The sequence below is a fragment of the Lactuca serriola genome, chromosome 7, assembly GCF_051521515.1.
Source record: "Lactuca serriola cultivar US96UC23 chromosome 7, Lser_US96UC23_V15, whole genome shotgun sequence".
In the NCBI taxonomy this organism is placed as follows: Eukaryota; Viridiplantae; Streptophyta; class Magnoliopsida; order Asterales; family Asteraceae; genus Lactuca; species Lactuca serriola.
The window spans coordinates 57151032-57174686 of NC_136414.1; the positions used below are offsets into that span (position 1 = coordinate 57151032).

At 36.2% G+C, this 23655-nt stretch overlaps 2 protein-coding genes across 3 annotated transcripts; one reads left to right on the forward strand and one right to left on the reverse strand.

The window, feature by feature from the left end:
• The first annotated feature begins 12890 nt into the window (after nt 1–12890).
• Nucleotides 12891–19792, forward strand: VPS15 (protein kinase family protein / WD-40 repeat family protein). Its single transcript, XM_079008629.1, has 11 exons — nt 12891–13403; nt 14354–14476; nt 14571–14616; nt 14693–14853; nt 14961–15040; nt 15171–15276; nt 15540–15716; nt 15813–18761; nt 18836–19095; nt 19191–19290; nt 19474–19792. Exons 1-11 carry the CDS (start codon nt 13131–13133, stop codon nt 19648–19650), a joined length of 4452 nt encoding a protein of 1483 aa, XP_078864755.1. The 5' UTR covers nt 12891–13130; the 3' UTR covers nt 19651–19792.
• LOC145061212 (Peptidase M28 family protein) lies at nt 19662–23322 on the reverse strand. Of its 2 annotated transcripts, none has more exons than XM_079008631.1 (12): nt 22248–23322; nt 22086–22153; nt 21891–21972; nt 21704–21796; nt 21436–21588; nt 21285–21356; nt 21073–21160; nt 20875–20958; nt 20691–20779; nt 20487–20606; nt 20227–20406; nt 19662–20060 (listed from the first exon to the last, which is right to left on the reverse strand). In XM_079008631.1, the coding sequence occupies exons 1-12, from the start codon at nt 23193–23195 to the stop codon at nt 19878–19880; spliced, it is 2160 nt and encodes a 719-aa protein (XP_078864757.1). In that variant the 5' UTR covers nt 23196–23322; the 3' UTR covers nt 19662–19877. The 2 variants fall into 2 exon arrangements, with proteins under 2 accessions (XP_078864757.1, XP_078864758.1); XM_079008632.1 differs by having other exon boundaries at nt 20227–20394; nt 22248–23321.
• Nucleotides 23323–23655: the final 333 nt, after the last annotated feature.

The window sequence follows — 23655 nt, forward strand, 5'->3', positions numbered from 1 at the left end:
GTGTCGTGTTCGGGTTGGCGTGTCGCGGGTTGGCGGGTCAAAATATGTCAACCCAAACACGACCCATTTAAATATACAGGTCACGGGTTGGCGGGTTTGGAACATAAACCCATATATGACCCGTCAACCCATTTATTTATACGGGTTCACAGGTTGACGGGTTCATGGGTCAGATTTGGGTTTGTGGGTCCGAATTTTAGACATTTAAGTCTTAAATATCCAAATGAAAATTAAAAACATTCATAGAAACATGTTACAGACTTAGCCTTATAGGTTACGACTTACGACCTTAGACCATCCTCCACGAGTCAAAATGTCAAAACAGTCAAATGGTCTATGAATCAATGGTATATATTATATAATACTTATTAAATATTAATACTTGATACATAAATACATTTAAAAATAAAATAATTTTTTTAGTATGAATATAAACGGGTTGGCGGGTCAACCCGTTTATTTTTTGAGAAACCCATATATGACCCGTTTAATAAACGGGTTGAAAAATTCAACCCAAACCCATTTATTTCGTGTCGTATCGCGGGTCGTGTCGAGAATTGTCAGCCCTAACTAAAAAGAACCGGATCTAAGAATTCCATTTATCCATAAGCACCATTTCTTTCCAAAGTCCATTTCAGTTAGAACCGAGTCCAAATAACTCAAAGTTAAGGAGTGAAAAGTCTTTTTTAGATCCACCTTAAATAAGTAACATCATCTTATTTTTTGATTTTTTTTGACACACTAGCAAATTTCATTGATCATCAAGGGTTGTTAAAATGTGCGTATGGTTTTATTTTTTGATTTTTTTTTCTGATTTTTTTTAGTTTTTTTTTTAATTTCCGTTAATTTCATGTTTTTTTGAAATCTGACAATCAAATCATCAAAACACATATTTATAAATCAACTACAAAACAGAAAATGCGATCAGTTTATTAGTTAGGACCCACCCATTTTGGTAGTTTTGTGATTATTGAATAAATTACATCGTGATGTTTATCTAAGCCATCTTTCTCTTTAAAATATTTATAAAGTTACATAGCTGATACCTTTGGTTTCTGTATAGATACGTGGTATATTTTAGAATCATGCTACAAATTAAAAAAAAAAAAAAAAAATACACTGATCTCAATCATCAACGTACAAGATTAAGCATCAGTATTTTTTTAGCTCAATTTTCCCGAAATTATCTTCTCATATCCGATTATAAGCTTACAGGAAGATGAATAGTGAAGGAATTCTGGAATTCATCAACTGATATTTTCAGAATCACGTCTACAAATTAGAAACGAAATGAAGATCAGATCAGATCAGATCATGATGACGATTAACTATAGATTCGAACATAAACCCTAGATCATCAAATCATACGATAACAGAAAAGGAAAATTATTATTCGTAAGCCAATAGCGTCCATACTCTATTTACATATCCGTTCACAAGTGGCGATGAAAATTATTATTCATAAACCCTAGATCATCAAATCTTCCTCGATCAAAGCTCTGCTGTCTATCTACTCCAGATCATCAGATTTAGACTTAGGATGGATCGCATCATCGTTAACAGCTCGATCAAATCCTCCTAATTCAGCCGGAGAGAAATTAGAATCGCCTGACCAAGTGAACTTACCTCCATGACCTCCTTTCTTCGGAGATCCGTTGATGCCGGTGGCGGATTTCCTGTCCTTGCGTGCTTCTTGGCCGTACTTTCCACCAGATCTGAGACTTTTCCCGTCGTTCTTCATCTCACTCTTAATCTTACTCTCAGTCACACTGAATAGATGTGGGGTTGAAGATGGTGTTTGATGGTATTTATTAAGAGATAAACCTCCATACTGTGGATGATAGGCACGTGACATGACAAGGACAACCTAACAAAAGGGATAAGATCAACAATTTATTATAATGATAAAAGGGAGAAATTTTAGTAAACTTTTAAAATTTTGGTCTAAAATGTATTTTAGTTTCAAGTTAATGTTTTTCTTTATAAAAAGTTCTAAAAACCAACCGGCTATTTTTTCGGTTTAACTTATTATTATTATTATTATTATTTTAGTTGGTAACCTCTTGAATGAGTATTGAAAGTCTCTTGAGCACCATCAAGGTTCGTTAAAGTTTACCGAATAACTATCCGTCACTATTTTTTTTAGCTAGAACAACCGTAGATGAAAGTTTGGAACCTCCATATAGTCTGATCAAAACTCCACCCACGACAAACCACAAACCACTTATTTCCTTGTAGATATCCATTGTACGTTGCCCCTTAAAAGTGTTGGAAATCGCCTCTGTCACATCCAGAAAACCAACTTCGATAGGGTTGTTATCGTTCAACTCCCCTCAACAACGGGACAAAACCCTTGAAAAGATCCAGGTTAATCAGTTTTCGGGATGGGTTTAAGTCTACATCATTATATGTGAAAATATAGGTTAATCACTATAAACACGGACTCTATAAATTTGATTATATGAACTCATTTTTAATAATAATGGTGCAGTGAATACAAAACAAGAATAATAAAACTCTAAACTATATAAAGAAAACAAATATGAATTCAGTTGTCTACTTGTTCGCAATCTCTATTCGGAATAAAGATCAATCCAAAACGTATGAGAAGTCAATTTGGAATGTCCTGCTCTATTATTCATAATATTCATATAACAGGTTACAGGGGTGATTCTAATAATTTTTTTTTTGTTGGGGCATTTTTTGAATTTTTGCAAAACTATAAAGGGTTTTAAAGTAAAATTTTAAATAACTGAAGTATTTATATGTAAATTTTTTAGCCATCGGGGACATGTGCCCCCACTTCTAATGTCTTGGATCCCTTATATACTGAAAAACCTTTATGTCATAGTAGAAAAAAAAAAAACAGAGTTCCAAACTCCATAGTTGTTTTTTAAACCTTTAAATTTTTAGTTATTCTCTTCGGTTAATTTTGTTCATAAATGTTATTTTTTTAAACTTCTCTAAATTTAATTGCATAATGATGTTAGTGGTATAAGAAATGGCTTTTAAGGGAAATAAGTTTTATATTTTAAATTTAAATAATTTAGTAATTTATAAAATATTCTTTTTGGTAATTTCATTTGTTAGCTATCGCTTACCTTGGACAACCTTTTGGATCGCGGTATCGATGTCCCTAGTGGCTCGTAGAGGTCGTGTTGAGGAGGGTTGATCGTTGGTGTAAGTCCCAAAACAATAAATCCAACAGTAATCAAACAAACACCAATCAATCAAGTAAGAATGTAGTAGAAGAATATAATCAATCCAAACATGCACACGTTATATTAATCAAATAAACGTCTGATACACCTTGGGGACCGTAAACTATAAAGATTCACTGATTTGCCAACAACCTGACAAGAATTTGACACGCATTGTATATAGGGGAAGGTTGGCCGTAAACAGGTTTACGGCCGTACACACATTGAAGCCGTAAACACGACAAAAACATCTAAAACTGACCAGAAACCTTATGACTTATACAAATGAATGCCTAGCCCAAACCACGAGATAATAGCCTTTCAATCTCCCCCTTAGTTTGAGGCTAGCATAAGTTCAATCCTTCTCAATGACCAACACATCTGATCTCCCCATTGCACCTAGCCACATACTCTTGTTAATTATCTCAGAGATCATGCTAGTAAATTCTTTAGCAGCTGGCTCCAAAACTTCTTGCTCACAAATGATTTGATGACCAGCCAACGTGTGAATGTCCTCCTTACCAAATTGCAGAAGACCCCTCTTATCAATTAGACGGAATGAACCATTTTTGAACTTGATGACTGTTGAGGCCGTTGCTCCATCATAAACCCAGTATAGCATGTTGCGCAAAGATCCATTACAAAAGTTTTAATGATAATAATCGTTGTCAACTGCTTGTAGGAGGCCACATGACGGTTTTGATTTTCTTCTTGGTGGTAGGATCAAACACATGCTTAGAAGTTTTCAGGAATGATTCAACAGTCTTCATACCATCAAATCCTCTTTTCACCTGATTTTCCAGAAAAAGTTTGAAAGTCGTTGCCTGAGGATTATTGGAGGGACTACTGTCACACCCCGAACCAGACGGTGGAAACGTCTGAGGGCTCGCGTGACTTAAATTGAATATCATCATAATGAATATACATGAATCATAACATAAACATCACCATGCATCAATATATTACAACTTACATTGTTCGCATAATGTACATTGTTTAAACATTACATATCCATAACATAAATTGTTTGATAGTTTTCAAAAGCATAATACCCAAACGTACTTGGTATTACTCCTCAGCTTACCTGTTACCTGAGAATACAAGTTATTTTGAAAACGTCAACATATGGAATGTTGGTGAGTTCATAAGCATGGTTGTTATGAAAATGTTTTGTGTAGTTTAAAACCCAGAAAATCTGATATTTTCTGAAAAAAACAATTGTTTATACCAAAGTGTGAATATCCATAGGTTTATGCATTAATGATTTCAAAGCGTGTATAAATAAAAATTTTTGCATTATAGGTATTGAAAAGTACAAATGAATGGTGCTGATTTCCTCGAAAAACCCAATGTTTTCTGATCAAAAGATATAATTGTTTCAAATTGTTAAACCGTCACAACGAATGATTATGACTTTTCCCTGATTACTCGGATAGTGTTAGATTTGTTTATGTGAGTCGTTATAACCATGCATGATAATGACTAGTTCGTCCGTCTTGGCATTCGAACGAACGCCAAAATTGTTCTTAAGAATTTGTCACCCTAGACTGGCCGAGTCTAATTGTAGTGAACAGCTGAGGTGTGGGGGAGTCACCCCCGTATAGATCTATACACAAACTCTCGCTCTCCCTTGAGGAGACTTTGATTATAACTACAGACTACAGACGACCCATAGAGGTGCCGCCCGCTATTACTCAATAAATCTAACATGAATTTGATTACCATTGATTAACGACTTGTATATGTTTACTGAATTGAAGGTAGGTCTAATAAACGAGGAGAAGAGGATTACAAGGTCCTACTAATCCCACATATTATTTATGGCTATTGGGTATACGAAGGGCACGTTGGCACATTTCGCATTTGATTTACTTGGACCTTACTAGCAATGCTAATGGGCCACTAAGGCTCAATAGTACTTAAAAGCCATTGAGGGTCCCTTAAATATGAAATTGGGTCATAGAAGGCCCAATAACATTTATTATTATCCTTTGGGCCCAAAAGTCATGTTAATGGGTCACAAAGGCCCAACAAGCATGATTGGAGCTTTCAAGCCAAATATTTGAATATTTAATTGTTTTAGGTATTGCATAATTTGTCGGAAAGATTGATTTTTAGATTCGTAACAATACAAAGCCGATCGGTTACTTATAACGATATTTAGAATTACATGTATATTCGTGTTTCTATTTTCGTAAGTTGTAGTTTGATGTTTTTGACTCAATATCTTAAAAATAAAATAATTGACTCAAAAATATTGGTTTGAACCCTTTCATCCCTTCTTTAGTAAAAATGACAGTTTTAGTCCTTTATAAAAAAAAAGACATTTTAAGCCCTTAATCCATTTTCTTGACACTTTTGACCCATAGACTTGTTCAAGTGATATTTTTAGCTCAAAACTTATTCTTTGGTAGTTTAAGACCTTCCAGAAAAGTGTTTTTCGGTTAAAGCCCAAACTTTTTGCAACTTTTACAATTTTGGCCCAAAATCCAAAATCTTTACATTTTTTATCCTTGTTTGGAAAAATATCATTTTAATCCCCTGAATTAATTTTGTTTACTCTTTTTCCCCTTGTTTTGAGAATTTTACCATTTCAACCCCTTGAAAAACACCTTTTTCGAAATTTTGGGCCTAAAGGCTGAAAAGCCCAAGGTTTAGCCCATTTGGCTAAAATTTACACTTTTAGTCCTTTAAAAATCAAGATTGTTATAATAACTCATATTTTAACTTATTTGACCTTTTTGACCCTTATAAAACCGTAAATGACATTTATTTCCCCTCTTTTGCTTATTTGTCAAAAATGGTTCATAATTTGGATTTGTGTTTTGTTTTGTTTATTTTGAACTTATATAATACTTTGGTCTTGATAATAACATGTTCTAAGATGCCTTAGAACACACACACACACACACACACACACATATATATATATATATATATATATATCCTAATCATGGTTAAGGATATCGGCTAGATCATGATTTTTCACACATATTTATCAAACAAATTCAAGAAATCACACATATCGTACAAAACACATATATCTACACATTTGACTTGTATTCTCCCCCATAAATCTTGTAAAAACCAAAATTAGAGGGGTGTGAACTCACCTTAGCTTTGGTGTTTCGGTTTTGAAGAAGAGATGGAAGAAGTTTGATGCTATTTTCGGAGCAAGCTTTCTGGGGTGGATCTCGAATTTGATGAGTTTTAGGAAGTATGATCAAGAAATTAAGGTGGTAAGAAGAGTGAATGAGCGTAGAAGGAAATATGTCTGCAAGATCTTACCACTAGTATGAACTTGAAGTGATCTTTGGATGAAATCCTTCTTTAAGCCCTTAGAATTTTCGAAGGTTTTAATGTAGGATGAAGAGTTGTTTTCTTTGAGAGTGTTTAAGGAGATTTTTAGGGAGAGGTGTGTGTGTTTATGTGTTCGGCTGAGGATAGAAGACGAGAGGGGAGAAGAGATAAAATGAGTTGACATGCATGGAAGTATGGGATTTGTGCATGGGTTTCCAATGGACAAATATGAGGTGGCATATAAAAGTCAACTCTTTCCCCCCATTTTTGTAGTTGGGCCGAGAGAGGGAGAAGAAAGAAAGAATTTGAGCTTTTTTGTGCTTAAATCCATATTATGGCCCATTTTGATGATTTTTCGGCCCAATAGGTCTTTGGAGATGGTTCACGGCCCAAAATAAGTTAAAGTATGAGTTTCATGTCCCATTTGGGCTAATTAGATTTGTTATGGCCCAATAAGGCCCATTAGAGATAAACTAGTCCATTTTAGATCCTTTATGGTCCAAAATGTTAATTTTCATGAATGTGGGTCCAATTAGGGCCCATAAGAGTTCTAAGCCCAAAATAGTCAATTTGGAAGCTTATTGGCCCATTAGGCCCAATAAGGAAATCCTAGTCCATGATGGACCTAAACTGGGATTTCTAGGGTTTCCAATTCTTTGTTGACTATTTGAAGTATTTGTATAGATTGTTTGATGAAATTTTGTTGTCATTGAATAATCATCATACATGCTTTCAAGTTTTAATCACCATGTTATCATTGTTCAATGTTTACGAAGCATCAAATTTCCTGGTTGTGACAGATTGTAGAACGGAGCAACATACAACTATGTTAGATCCACCTTGGTAAGCGAAGAGAAGTCATTTTGATGTTTGTAGTACTCCACTGTTTTGCTCTTCCTCTTGACCAGCCAACAATTGATTTTATCGTGATAACCTCACATACAGACTCCTGACCTATCTCCATATTTATACTGGAACTTTTTCTTTTCAAGGTCGGTCACGGTTAATTGAGGATGATCACCGTGAATATTCTGATCAGTAATTTTCATGAAAAGCAGTCATCCTCTTTTCTGAGACGTAACCGTTCTCCCTCCTCGCTTGATAGTGATTATGGGTGGAGCTTGAACCGGTTCCTTCTCAAAGCGGTCAACGACCATTGTGGTTCTAACTGGTCTGTTATCAATCTGCTCAAAGATTTGAGAAGTGGATGGATCAGTTGAAGGAATTTGTGAAACACTAGGGTCTTCCGCCACCGATTGAAACTTATCTCCAAATTCAACGATAAGTTTATTCTTCATATCAAAGTAGCCGGCTGAAAGAGCACCTAGGTTAATCTGGAGATCAGAAATTTGTTTGGACTTTTGAGTGTTTTCTTGTTGAAGAGCAGAAATTTGATCAGTCTTTAAAGAACTTTCAGCTTCAAGCACCGAGAGACGAGCATCAAGGTCCTCAATTAGAAGATCTTTTTCGATCAATTGCTGTTTGAGCACAACAATCTCTTTCCTAAGCTCTGGATTAGATGAATCATCCCCCTTCAAGTTGCCTTCCTCTATGGATATACCTTTACCACGAGAAGGAAGATCTGCTTGATTTCGGCCACGAACCTAACAAACCTTTCTGAGGCAATATCATGCTCAGGCCTTGTAGGGGATACATTCTCAGGGGCTAAAGAGCTTCCAGCTTCAAAAGTTGTTTTAGGTTGATTAAGCTCAGGTTCAACAGCATGTGTTGAAGTCGTGGTTGAGGTGGTCAGTATAGGTTGGATAGGTTGCACCAAATCCTGAATCAGTACCCCTGGCCTTGGATCTAATCTTCTTCTCTTCAATGAAGGCACAAAGATATGAGTCTCAAGCGGATCACTCGCAGACGCCATATATGTAGGAATCTCAACATTCGGGGGAGGAAGCCCTGAAGTTGTATCCATGGGATTTGAAGTACCGGTAGTCTAATTAAGCACTAGAGGCATTGTTTCTTGAACATCATCACCAAAAATTTGAAATAATGTTTCCATATCTTCAGGAGACGAGTACAAACTATCAACAAAACTCATATCCAACTCGTCATTATCCGTGACATCAACTTCAAGGCCAGAAAAGACCAATTTGTTTATGCTTTGTTTTAAAATCAGAGTAATATTTTTAAAGAAAACAGTTGCGGAATTTGTTCCCAAAACAAAATATGATAAGAATCTAGTAAAACTTTTCTTTAAGAAATGTATTTTTCATTAAATAACAAAATTTCGGGATGTCATGTTTCGATACAGACCAAAAGCATAAACAGTACAATACAGACCTTACAATAGTTATTTATAACTACTGGTCTATAATACAAAATCTCTCGTCAAGCCATCCGACTTATACTCTTGTGCCATTACCTGTAATACAAAGAAAACTGAGTGGGTCAGGCTTGGGAGCCTGGTGGACATATAGGGTTTTCAATCCACAATAAAATATTATATTATATTTAATCATCAAACCATCAACCCAATTACCCACCCCCATTGTCTCCTTTATTTCTTAAGGATTTACCCTAAGAATCACTTATCCTTCATTTATTCATTCCTAAAGATTGACTTTAAGGAATATACACAAATTCCATTGTTACTTAAGGTGCGACTGCCAATGATATCTATTAGGCGCATCTGCAAATATTATCATTTAGGCGCATCTGTCAGGATTATGACATTTACTATTAAGCGCATCTGCTAGGATTATGACATTCACTCTTAAGCGCATCTGCTAGGATTATGGCATTTACTATTAAGCGCATCTGCTAGGATTATGACATTCATTATTAAGCGCATCTGTTAAGATTATGACATTTACTATTAAGCGCATCTGCTAAGATTATGACATTCACTATTAAGCGCATCTGCTAGGATTATGACATTCACTATTAAGCGCATATGCTAAGATTATGACATTCACTATTAAGCACATCTGCTACGATTATGACATTTACTATTAAGTGCATCTGCTAAGATTATGACACTCTATATTAGGCGCATCTGCCAGGATTATCTATAACATCTTTCATACTACATCACTTATCTACCCATGTTTACCCGACATATTCGTAGATATAAAACACATATACAGTTTAAAACTTGTATATAAAACATTCATTTAACATCCATCTCAAGTAAGCAAACAATGTATAAACACATAACACGTATTTCATAGATAATACTTTATATATATGTGTTAGAAGAAAGTAACCACACACTCACTTGATCAGAAGATGATCGGACAATACTACAACTCTAATAGTAGTATTCTTTGGTGAAACCGAGATATCTTCACACACCAGGCTTCTCGCGGGTAGAGCTTCGGCTTGAAACTCTTTTCTTCTCGGGATCTTCGGGGCTTCGGGACTCGCTTCAGGTGTCAAGATGATACCGGGGCTTCGGGGGTACTTCTTTGCACGTAAATCAATGTAATATAGGTGAGAGAAGGGTAAATTAGCAACCTTGGCCGACTGCTCCTTCAAATCTATTTATTCTATCAGCCATGGAGCTTGAACTTGTGTCCATTCTGTTAATTCACATTATTTGAAACATAAAGTTGTCATGAAAATAGACGTTGGTCATGTTACAACATAAATCATATACAAGATTTTTTTTTTTGTTTCTATATGATCTTATCTAATCTTATCTTATTCCATTTCATATAACAAATTTACTATTTTACCTTCATTCCTCAACCCGACCCATGAAAAAAGAGATCAAAATATAAGATGATACCTATTTCTCGCTTCCCATTTTCACAACTATCACTTGCATGAACCACATTTATGTTCAAAAAACTCATCATTGATTCATTATACAATTTACTTCACATAAAAAGAAACCAATTCCAAAATTTATAGAAACCAACAAATAAAAAAAGGCCAAAATTTAACCTTCCGGTTTGAAAAGCAAGATCCACTCTAATTGTACCCGGTTCAGCTTGAAGTGGATGTGTTGCTCCGAATAACTTACCTACTGATGCAATTTACTTCACATTCTTTTCTTCCAAAACCGGACCAATATAAGCAAAAATCCGAGTCCATTTGATGACAGAAACAATTTTTTTTCCTTGTATGACAAAATCAATAATAGTAAGACGATTTCACTGACAAAAAAAGTTAATGAAGTTGTACGCCAAAATCACTACTGCGTAAAAGGAAAAAAAATCGTTTGTGCATAACCAAGTTTCGCCAAAATCGCAGAGAGAATGAAACGATATTCACTGATATAGAAGGTAGGACTTTTGTGAGAGGAGACTGATACCGCAGTTGTAAACAAAAAACATCTGAAAGAAAAATTATCGAATTAGGAGGGAAACATAACCAAGAAGAGTAGCGTAAAAAAAGGGAAAAACTTAGGGTTACCTGAAGTTGTCAACTTCAGAGAAGATGACGATTAATTCTTGATTCTTCGTTCTTCCACACAGAGATATGTGTTTTGCAGAGAGAGACCCAGAGTAGAAGCGATTGAGGTAAGAATCGACTGAAGCTTAGGAAATACAATTCAAAATTTAAACTAATCTTGCTTCCTGATTTTTTGCGATTTGATGGCTATTTTATTGGAAGTGATTGAGGTAAGTGGACTTAACCTTAGCAATTGCAATTCAATTTTGAAAATGATCTTGCATCCTAATTTCCTGTGATTTGGCAACTGTTTTATTGATTTCTTTGGCAGCCCTCTTCGTTATTCCATCCGGGTTTAATGGCATGACTTTTATTAGATTATAACAACAAAGGGTATAATTGAAATTTCACTTTGATAATATAGGCGGGAAAAATTGATTGGGAAGGGCTTAGAAAATGCCACGTGTGAATGAGGCTCTTATTTATTAGGATATGAGATATAAAAGTAAAGACTCTTATTTATTAGGATAGGAGATATAAAAGTAATATAAAACATATATTTATAGTACAATTTACAATACATGAAATTTGATCCAAGTAACCTAAGTCATTAGTAATTACTTGTTTGAAATTATATATATATATATATATATATATATATATATATATATATATATATATATATATTTCATTTTATGTACTTTAAACTCATGTATATTTTTTATATTTTGTTTATCTATTTTACCTAGTGTTCTAAAAGGCGCGCCATGGCGTGAGGCGTGACTTCGTCGTTACGAAAAGCTTCATAACGTTGATGTTAGGCGTGACGCGTGACAATGCGTGATATGGCGCGCCATGGCGCGTTATGACGTGTTATGGCGCGTGTTTTTTTGTTTGAGACACAGTTTTTTACTCTTTGTTATGTCTTTTCAAATCGAAGATACAAGTATTGTGGTTTTTGTTAACTTTTTGTTATTAGTTATTGAACTAACACTTCTAAAAAGTAGTTATATTTAATATAAATTTATATTTATGTGGTAATATAATTTTAAATTAATACAAATCGCCGTCTTATATCATGCCTTGAAAAACGCCATGGCTCGTTAAGCTTGAGGCTTGGTCTTGCCGCCACGCCACGCCTCACGCCATGGCTCGCCGATTCCCCGTCGGGGATCCTCAATCGCCGTTGGGGGTGGGGATGAGGGCTTATTTATATTTCCCGACAGGGATGAGGATGGGGATTGGAATGAGGGTTCGGAATGGGGATGGGGATTGGGATCCTTTGTAATACCCGCCCCGTTGCTATCTCTACGATGTAAACAACATTACTTTCATTTTGAACAATGAGACTAATTCCAATCAACACAGTAAATTCCTCTAAAAATCAATAAACACATAAATTGCATATAAACTATAGAGATAAACAAAGAGCAAAATATTAAGCCCTAAATCTCTATTCTCATCAAATTTCGAGACATTGACTTTTTAGTCTAAATGGAACTTGTTTATATGGAAAAATGAGCTTTCGGTGAAATTGAATCCGTAAGGATAATAGGGTAATTTTAGGGGGTGTTTGACATTGTTTTTAGAATGATTTTTAACTTTTAACTTTTTCAAAAAGTAAAAAGATGTTTTGGTAATAGAAAAATTCTTTTAAAAATGACTTTTTGCATAGAAGAAAATGAGGGGTTTCAAAAAGTCACAAAAACATGATTTTTTGTGACTTTTTGTGCCTTTACATGTAAAAATTACACCAAAAATCATTTTACTAATCCAAACATATTTTAAATAGTTCGTTTTACAAAAAATCATTCTAAAAAACTTTGATATTAAAAAACAATCCCAAACACCTCCTTATATCAAAGACCAATAACTCAATAAAAACGTATGACTATCCAAATTAAAAAAAGAAAAAGTTAGCAACCAATATGTAAATTATGTTATTCATTTAATTTATTATTTTTGTTATATTATATTATCATATTGTGTTGGTTATTATTTATATTTATTATTATTTACTAATGATAAAAATTCATCGCAGGCTACTCCCATTTGTACGCAACAACATCCCCGTCCTCCCCTATTCCCCAAGTTCCCATCGCCAATTGACTGGCTCCCACTCCTTTGATCGATCAAGATAGTCTAAAGCACCATAATCATGTGGTATACAGTGATATTGTTGTCAAGAACTCACGCAATTACTCACTGCGAAACCTAGTATCACAATTCGCATCGGATTCGATTCAATCGGTAATATTACGCCTTTGAATTGGATTAACCATGGGAAACAAGATCGCGCGTACGACGCAAGCTTCGGCGACGGAGTATTACCTCCACGACTTACCGTCTTCGTACAATTTGGTGCTTAAAGAGGTGTTGGGAAGAGCACGGTTCCTGAAATCCATTCAGTGTAAGCATGACGAAGGGTTGGTTTTAGTCAAGGTTTATTTTAAGCGTGGTGACTCGATTGATCTTCGGGATTATGAACGACGATTGTCTCAGATTCGTGAGATCTTTAGCCGTATGGAGAATCCTCACGTTTGGCCATTTCAGGTTTCTTATATTATATAATTGTTATTGTTTATGATATGTAAATGCCTAAGGGAAGCTAACTGAGGGTTAAATGATTATACTTATTTGTCAAGCTTAGTTTAGGGGTTTGGTATTATCATCATTTTCGTAAAATTAGAACCCTATTATATTTTCCCTATCCCAAAAACTGCAGTTCACTGATCATAGCTAAAGCACCAGTCATGTGAAGTTCAATCATATACAATTAGGCAATTACAAATAGCTGGAGTTGCTAATCACTGTACCCTATGACAAGCACCATAACTAAAATGTTGTGGGTGTTAAATTTGCATTAAAATCCACATAAAGTCTATACTTATGGTTATTATTAAATTGGAATGCTATGTTATTGCTGCCAAACAAAGGGGACATAAAATAATTTGTTAGAATGCTTATAGCATCTTAACTGATAATTTGAAGAATGCTTGTTAGAATGTCTAGTATTATTGTCTAGGTAACTCTTGAGGCTTAATTTCAGAGAATTTTTAACCTCTGTCAAATACCAAGGATACAAAATACTAATGTAAATGCTTAAATTATCATCCATGTTATGTTGAATGATGTTTATTGTATTCAAGCTGTGAAGTCATGTGGAATTTACTTTTTCATAGTATGCTTTCATGCTCTTCCCATCCATTAAATCTTTTAGATTTCAATGCTATTATATAGGTGGAACAAAAGAGATGTAATTAACTTGTATTAAAGAGGGAATTTTTATACACAGTTGCTTGGTTGGTTTTCTGGGAAAACAAAGATGGGTAAACTTCACTTTCTGTATAATCTATGATGGAAAAAAGGCCAAAAAGATAATTTAGGATATTCATGACTTAATGAATGTGCAGAATGTGATGTAGGATGCTAAATATATGTTTAGTGTTGGGGGACTCTATAGGAAATACTGAAAATCTAAAACATATAAAACCTATTTGCAGTTTTGGCTGGAGACTGATAAAGCTGCTTACTTATTGAGACAATATTTCTTCAATAACCTCCATGATCGACTCAGTACACGCCCTTTTCTCAGCCTTGTTGAGAAGAAATGGTTGGCTTTTCAGGTTTTCCCTTTATCTCCATCAACCATGACATTGATGAGTTCTTTAACAACACCACTAAAAATGACTCATCTTTCTAATGTTTCTTGCTCTGTAGTTGCTTTATGCAGTGAAACAGAGTCACGACTATGGAGTTTGTCATGGTGAGTGCACTTGTTTACATCATAGCTCTTGTTATTCTCACATTGATGTAATAAAAATATCAAATTACTTCTGTAGGTGATATTAAATGTGAGAATGTTCTGGTTACTTCTTGGAACTGGCTTTACCTTGCTGATTTTGCATCATTTAAACCAACCTATATCCCACATGATGATCCCTCTGATTTCTCATTCTTCTTTGATACTGGAGGAAGGAGACGATGCTATCTTGCACCAGAGGTGATAACTGATAATACTTTTCTTCAATCTTGTTACTTCTTTATTTCACTTTCCCAAATAATGTTTGTAGCTATAATATCTACTTACCGTATATCATTGATGTTTAGAGATTCTATGAGCATGGAGGTGAGATTCAAGTTTCACAAGATGCACCTTTAAGGCCTTCAATGGACATCTTTGCTGTTGGGTAAGCCATGAATTCAACATTTAAACAAACCCAAGTGAAATTACATAATCTTTTTTTTTTATTTTATTTATTTATTTATTTATTTTTTTTATGTCTCTTAACAATAATCTTTATCTGCTTGTTGCTTTAGGTGTGTAATTGCTGAACTTTTCCTTGAAGGTCAACCCCTCTTTGAACTATCACAACTACTTGCATATAGAAGGGGTCAATTTGATCCTAGTCAACATTTGGAGAAGGTGAACTTTTTTTTTTGTGACTTTTCCCTTTTTCATCTCTCATTTTTCCCTCTTAATAACCTCAAGTTCTATTCTTTTATGTTACATATTAAAGATTGTGCAACTCATCTTTGTTATTCTTATCATTATCTTGAATGGATGTGTTGTTCCCACTTCCTAGATAGGTTGATTACATCAATGGCTGAACAATTGAAACAAATTCATTAACACAATAAACCCTAAATCAACTTAATCAAATTCATATTTGAATATATACATTTCAGATTCCAGATTCAGGAATCCGCAAGATGATTCTCCATATGGTTCAACTTGATCCTGATTCCCGTTGTTCTGCTGAAAGCTATCTCCAAACCTATGCAGGTGTTGTTCTTCCAAGCTACTTCTCTCCATTCCTCCATAACTTATACTCCAATTTGAATCCCATCAATCCTGATTCCAGGGTAAGAAAGAGAGTAAAGACAAAGACCCAATTTTGTAATTTAACTAAAATGTAAATAAATAAATATTCGCTACCCTTTTAATCATTTTTCATACAGGTAGCAATGTGCCAGCTGTCTTTCCCTGAAATACTCAAACAGATGTTAAACAACAAATCAGGCGAGGACACCATTGGAATAAACAACTTCTCCACAAATGTTGTTACAAATCGCCGATTGATGGATTCCAAACAAAATGTAAGTTTTCCCAAAATACCCTCACACACAGAGGACAAGAAAAACTCTCAAAACAACCAACAATTTGGCATTCGATCCACCAAAAAGCTACTCAGAACAATCTCAAATGTATTCGAAAGAAACCACCATCCACACACCCGAGAAATCACAGTAAGTGATCTGAACTCTTTCATGTCCGATTACGACAACCAATCCGATACTTTCGGAATGCCGATTTTACCCCTACCACAAGACAACATAAGCTGTGAAGGCATGGTTCTAATCGCCTCACTCCTCTGTTCCTCTATCCGCAATGTCAAAATGCCACAACTCAGACGTACAGCTGTCCTTTTACTAAAATCATGTTCATCATACATTGACGATGAAGATCGATTACAACGTGTTCTTCCATATGTAATCGCCATGCTGTCAGATCCTTCTGCAATTGTAAGATCAGCAGCTTTGGAAACTTTATGTGACATTTTGCCCTTGGTCAGAGATTTCCCTCCAAGTGATGCAAAAATCTTCCCTGAATATATTCTCCCAATGCTTTCAATGCTTCCAGATGATCCTGAAGAAAGTGTACGTATATGCTACGCGAGTAACATTTCCAAACTTGCCCTTACTGCTTACGGATTCTTAATCCACTCCATAAGCTTAACAGAAGCTGGAGTTTTGAACGATGGACAGAAACCTGGAGTGCCAGGTGTCGCGTCCGGAAGGCTTCAGAATCAGAAAAACGATGCACAGTTGGCACAGTTGAGGAAATCGATAGCTGAAGTGATTCAAGAACTTGTAATGGGACCCAAACAAACTCCTAACATAAGACGCGCATTGTTACAAGACATTGGGAATCTTTGTTGGTTTTTTGGTCAAAGACAAAGCAATGACTTTTTATTACCGATTCTACCTGCGTTTTTGAATGATCAAGATGAGCTTTTGAGGTCGGTTTTTTATAGACAAATAGTTTATGTTTGTTTCTTTGTTGGTCAACGGAGTGTTGAAGAGTATCTTTTACCTTATCTTGAACAAGCTTTAGTTGACCAGACAGAAGCAGTGATAGTCAACGCATTGGATTGTTTAGCTATTTTGACCAAAAGTGGCTTTTTACGCAAAAGGGTATTGCTTGAAATGATTGAACATGCGTTTCCTTTGTTGTGTTATCCGAGTCAATGGGTAAGAAGGTCAGTGGTGACATTTGTTTCAGCAAGTAGCGAGAGTTTAGGTGCTGTTGACTCCTACGTGTTTCTTGTCCCACTTATTCGTCCTTTTCTTCGTAGACAACCATCTTCTTTAGCTTCCGAAAACGCCCTTTTCTCGTGTTTGAAGCCACCCGTTTCAAGAACTGTGTTTTACCAAATCTTGGAGAACAACAGGAGTTCAGATATGTTGGAAAGACAAAGAAAGATTTGGTATAATTCATCTGCACAGGGTAAACAAAGTGATGATGTGTACAATAAAGGTGTTCGAGAATTGGAGAAAATGAAAATGTGGTCTGATAGAAGACCCGATTTTCAAGATCATAAACATGTTTCCAACAGTATCCAATCTTTTGGGCTTGGTGAAATTCCAGGATTGCCCTCGTTTTCGCGTACTGGTTCTGGAACAGTTGATATTTTGGATCCTTTATTTTCAGATAAATTGAAGTTTTCAGGGTTTATGTCGCCTCAAATAAGTGGGGCGAATAGTTTAGTGGGTGAAAAATCTTCAGATGGGATTCCTTTGTATTATTTCAAATACGATAACAAAAGATCACCCGGAAGTGCTTCTTCATCTGCACCTGAATCATCATCACAATTAGACGGTTTGGATTCCATTCCGTCTCCCAGCCTTGTCTCGAGCTCAATCGGAATCACCAATTCCACTCCGCAATTCCACCGAGTTGTACACGAGCTGGAAGATCGGGAATCGGATCAAACCGTCCACCTCAGCAACAAATTCCAAGACATGGGAGTTTCCAGCACCCTAAAAGGAGGGAATCCAATCGTGGAAAACGACACCTCTCCTACCGAAATACCAAGTTTACCCTCCTTCTCACGAACCCCCGGAATCCCGGATTCCGGTTGGCGTCCTCGCGGTGTGTTGGTAGCACATCTCCAAGAACATCGATCTGCCGTCAACGACATCGCTGTTTCCACAGACCATAGCTTTTTTGTAACTGCATCCGATGATTCCACTGTTAAAGTTTGGGATTCTAGAAAGCTGGAAAAGGACATTTCATTCAGATCAAGACTAACTTATTGTCTTGAAGGAAGCCGTGCACTCTGTGCCACAATGCTCCATGGATCTGCTCAAGTAGTTGTCGGATCATCCGATGGAACAATCCACATGTTCTCAGTCGATTACGTCTCCCGAGGACTCGGAACCGTTGTTGAGAAATACTCCGGAATCGCGGATGTCAAACGGAATGGAATCGGAGAAGGTGCGATTCTAACACTATTAAACTACTCTTCACATGGCGATGATGGGAAAATGATTCTTTACAGTACTCACAACTGTGGAATCCATTTGTCGGATACGCGACAGAATTCAAACGCATGGAATACGAAAGTGATTCCAGAAGAGGGTTATGTTTCTGCTCTTGTGACAAGTCCATGTGGGAATTGGTTTGTTTCGGGGTCTTCTAGAGGGGTTTTGACTTTATGGGATTTGAGATTTGGTATACCTGTGAACTCATGGCAGTATTCTGTTCCATGTCCTGTTGAAGACATGTGTCTTTTTGTCCCTCCTCAGAGTACCACATTGTCAACTACTGTTAGGCCACTTGTTTATGTTGCTGCAGGGTGTAATGAAGTTTCTCTCTGGAATGCAGAAAATGGGAGTTGTCATCAGGTACAATATTCTCACAAGTCTTATTATAAAATTAATTTTTAATTTTTTTTTTTTGGTAATGGCTACATCTACAGGTGTTGAGGGTTGCGAATAATGAGAGTGATGGTGAGATTTCTGACATGCCTTGGGCATTGGGTAGAGCATCTACATCTACATCTAGTAAGACAAATTCAAAAGGTGATTCTAGAAGGAATGTGAATTATAAGTATAGAGTAGATGAGTTGAATGAACCTCCTGCTAGATCACCTGGAATCCGTTCATTGCTTCCTTTACCTGGTGGAGATTTATTAACTGGTGGGACCGACTTAAAAATTCGTCGATGGGATCATTGCAGGTTTTTATTTATTTATTTTTTTCTGTTTATTTGTTTGTGTAATCTAACACTGTTGTTATTAATACTGACATAAATTTGGTTCTTTAAAAATGCAGCCCAGATCGAAGTTATTGCATTTGTGGTCCATCTATTAAGGGAGTTGGGAATGACGAATTTTATGAAACAAAATCCAGTTTTGGGGTGCAAATTGTGCAGGTTTGTTGATTTTCTTTAATTGAAAACCTGTTTCTACTTATTATTAATACTATAATTATCGGGATAATCACAGAAAGCCCAATAATGTGTGGGCTGTGGGCCCCATTTACACTTAGACATCATTTATCCATTCGACAATTAATGGTGACAACAAAGGCCCTAATTTTGATATGTTGATTATAGGAGGCAAAGAGGCGACCATTGGCAACTAGGCCAACTGGAAAGGCGGTTCTTGCTTCTGCCGCCACTGATACAGGCGGCTGCCACCGCGACTCCATCCTTTCTCTTGCTTCTGTTAAATTGAACCAGAGACTACTCTTATCAAGCAGCAGAGATGGCACAATCAAGGTTTGGAAGTAGAACATGTAATGTAAATAAACAACAATTATTAGTAATAGTTTGTACATATTATTTGTTTATATTTATTAGTTTTACAAACTTTGATTATCAGCTCTGTATCCCATCCCCACTATAATCATTCTTAACTTATATTTCGGACAAATTGTTTGCATCCTTCTCTTTTCTTGAACACAAATACAAGTGTTAACAGTTACACTTACAATAAAGTAGTTATTAGACAGCAGTATTTATGTTAGTTGAGCACGAAGAACTAGTGATGCCTGTGTGACTACTCTTGAGACTCTCCAAATTTCATGTTGTACTGAATTCCATGATTCTTGAGTGTTGAGGCTCTTTGCAATTTCAATGGAATCGTCTATTCCAGGGAAACATTTTGATCCGTAATCATTGTGCTTTGATGGAGCATATATCTGTCACACCCAACCCAACAAACATCAATCACCCTCTCCATTTCATGGTAACATAAACATAATCTTATTTTTCCTTTTTCTCTCTTTAAGGACCATAATCAGGTAAACTCAAGGACCAAAAATGTAATTTACTCTTTTTGTTGATGCAGAAAGAGAAAATACATACCAGATGCTTATACCAAGGTCTTCCAGGGAGTCCTTCCCTATCTGTAAGTGCTCTTTCTGCCATCATTAATCTGTCATTCATTTCTCTCGCTTTCCATGCTTCATCATCTTTCTCTTTCCATATCAATGCCAATGATGCCCACCTTTTATTTTGTTTTTCTTTTATTTCCTGGAATTTCAGCTTTTTTAATTTAATGTCCATTTCCATTCATGGTATTATTATTTATTTATTTATATAAAAAAGATGAATCAATATCATACCTTGATTTCATTGTTTATTTGTATGACTGCTGTTCTCATTTTCTCAATAGATTTGAACAAGGGAACAAGGCTTATGCTCTTCTTATCCGATAACTCAATTTCCAAATCTTCAGCACTTGTCTTTTGTCAACAAAAAACATTTTAATAAAATTCCACCAAATATTTAAATAGAATTATTCATTCGCCTCAGATTTATTAACATACCTGAAGCTCATATACATATGAATCATAATTAAAAGGCAAAATCTCATCATCTGCAAGCTGTAGAGCTACTAAACCCCAAATGCTTGCCGCTGTCAATTTTTAGTTTTGTAAATAATAAGTTGTATGATTATAATTATCATTAAATTAAATAATATATAAAATAATGTTAAAACTTAAAACATACCCGCCACGTGTCTACGAAACATTGGATCACCAAATTTACTCATCCATACAAAGTCATCATACATGGAGTGATACACTGGGTAGCCTACAACAAAAAACATTCAATTAGTTTTCACTTTTCATCAACTTAAATATTTCCCTTGACCACTTGTTGACCAATTTTTTTTTTTTTTTAAAAAAAAATGTCAACTTAATTTACCTCCTCCAAAAGATATATCTGTTGATGGAACACCAATATGCTGTACAAATGCTGAATAATCTGATCCTCCACCTCCTAACCTTCCAATCTATTTTTTTTTCATTAAATTCTTGTTAGGCATTATATATCAAACTATTTTTTCCACAGTTAGAAAGTCAAACCTAATTTTGGAATAACTTAAGAGGGTAGGAAAGTAATTGTGAAACACTTACTTTAGGAGGATAATCGGTGGTTTGAACCCAGGATTCATAGACAGTTTGTGATGAGTTATCTGGGTCTTTAACCTTCAAAAGTTTGACTTTAGCTTGAACCCATGTTTAAAAGACCAGAATACCCTCGTAAACAAAAAATAAATTTTATTACCTGTTTTGTAGCTTGAATAATTAACTGATCAAGCTGTGGAGTTGCAGATGCCTGAAACCCTGCTCCAGAAACCGCAATATCAACATTTAAGTAAGCAACAACTTTTGAAGCTAACATTTCTCGGTTTTCTTCAACCCATTCTGTTGATCCAATCTGAAAAAACCCAGCGTAAAAACCCAGTTAGCATTTTTTATTTTACTTTTCTTATAAAAAACTGCAATTATGTATGCGTGTGTGTGTGAGAGAGAAGAGAGAGAGAGATGTAGACCAATCCATATTCCTCTGCATCCCAATTGCAAAAGATGATACTTCTTCGAGGCTTCCAACCTTCTTTCTGTAGCTTCTGGAACCTTTCTGCCACCTGTATCAGTATGCCACGTCATATTTACCATAAATAAATTTTAATAAAATCATTTGCCATTTGTACTCATTAGTCATATATAATAATTATTTACCTCGAGGAGAACAGCAGTGCCACTGTTGGGATCAACTGCCCCAAATGTCCAAGCATCTCGATGATTACCCAAAATTACAAATCTGTACACAAGCTTTACACACTGTTAAACTATTTACATAAAAACTACTAAACTACAGGGACCAAAAAGGTAACTTTACCATAAATGTTAATAAAATCATATATTAGGATTTACCTATCAGGTTCCTCTGCTCCTTCAATTATCCCTATCACATTCTGAATCGTGCTCATCACTTGTTTTGCCTACAACACCAACGACCAAAAACGTCAGAAACAAAAACACCGGACCCCTTTTGTAAAAACTACTAAACTACAGGGACGAAAAGGGTAACTTTACCTTGTAAGTAAGGTCTATAATCCCTGGACCCGGTCCAATCCTATAAACCGGAGCATCTTTGTCACCCTGCCACTCTTCATCACCCACCACCCCACCTATACACTTCAAAATTTCCTCCCCATCAGCTCCCGATATAGGCAACGAAGGTATCAACGGAACATCTCCTCCCTTTTCCACGTCATCCTCGGACAACCTCTCGCAACCCTCAACACTAGGCCACCCTGGCGTTGTAGGGTCACCCGCTCCATTAAACACTGACCCCACCTGCACACCACTCGGCGGCATCCATTTCTCCTCCGGAAACCACCGTGCACCACCACCACCACCACCGTAGTCTTTCCTATCGGTATAAATCAACACACCTATAGCACCAGCGTCATACGCATTCTCAACGATGTCTCCCCTATATATCTCCCCATATCTCGCAAGCACAATAGCACCCGATATATTAATCCCGAGATCTTTAATAGTTTTATAGTCCTCCACGCGTCCGTAGTTCACGTACGCCACGTGTCCCTTCACTGTACCTGACTTTGCGTACGCATGGAATGTGGGTTCCACTTGGTCTGCCACGTCAGCGTAGGGGTCGCCGTCGTAGGTTTCTTGGCGGAGGGTGAAAGTGATGGGTGGGTCTGGGGTGGGGCGGGTTAGTGTTAGGGAACGGGAGTCGGGGTAGGTGAGTAGGACGGCGTACTCTGAGAGGTGTGATTTGATGTTGTTGGAGGAGAGAGTTGATAAGACGTAGGAAGCAGCCTCCGCGTTGGCTTCAGTTCCGGCGAGGTGAGGGCGGCGCGTGAGTGTGAAGAGGTGGTTTGATATGGAGGTGTTGTCGGAGAACGGCGGAGATATGAAGAGTGAGTGGTAGTGGGATTTTGGTGGGGTTGAAATGAAGTAGAAAGATAAGGAGGTGGTTATGGCTATAAAGGTGGTTATCATCTTGCCACCCATGGCGGTGGTGGTTGTGTGGCAGCGGCGGTGGTGTTTTTTTAGAACACTTGTTTGGTCTTCTCTTTGGGTTGTTTAGATGGACGATTGCCTTGTTTTTGATGTCATTTTCTGAGATATTTTTTTACTTTTGAAGGTCCAATAGGAGTGATTTATAGTAAATTAATAATAATAATTGAGACCTTTTTATAAATTTATTTCATTTTTCGTCCACTTATTTGGCTTTTTATTGACATTGAAGAGAGTGATTGATGAAGATAGGTATGAAGTGTGTGGTGGCATAATAAAACGTTACCCATCATTATAAAGAGGATCTTTTTCAATTTTGATTTAATAAAAGGGACAACCCCACTTCAGGTTTTCCTATGCAATTGCGTTCTTTGTAGATACTCTGCTTTGTTGCTGAGGTGACGTCCAGCATATAAATTGGGTACTACAATAATTTGTGTAAGGGGTGTTTGGC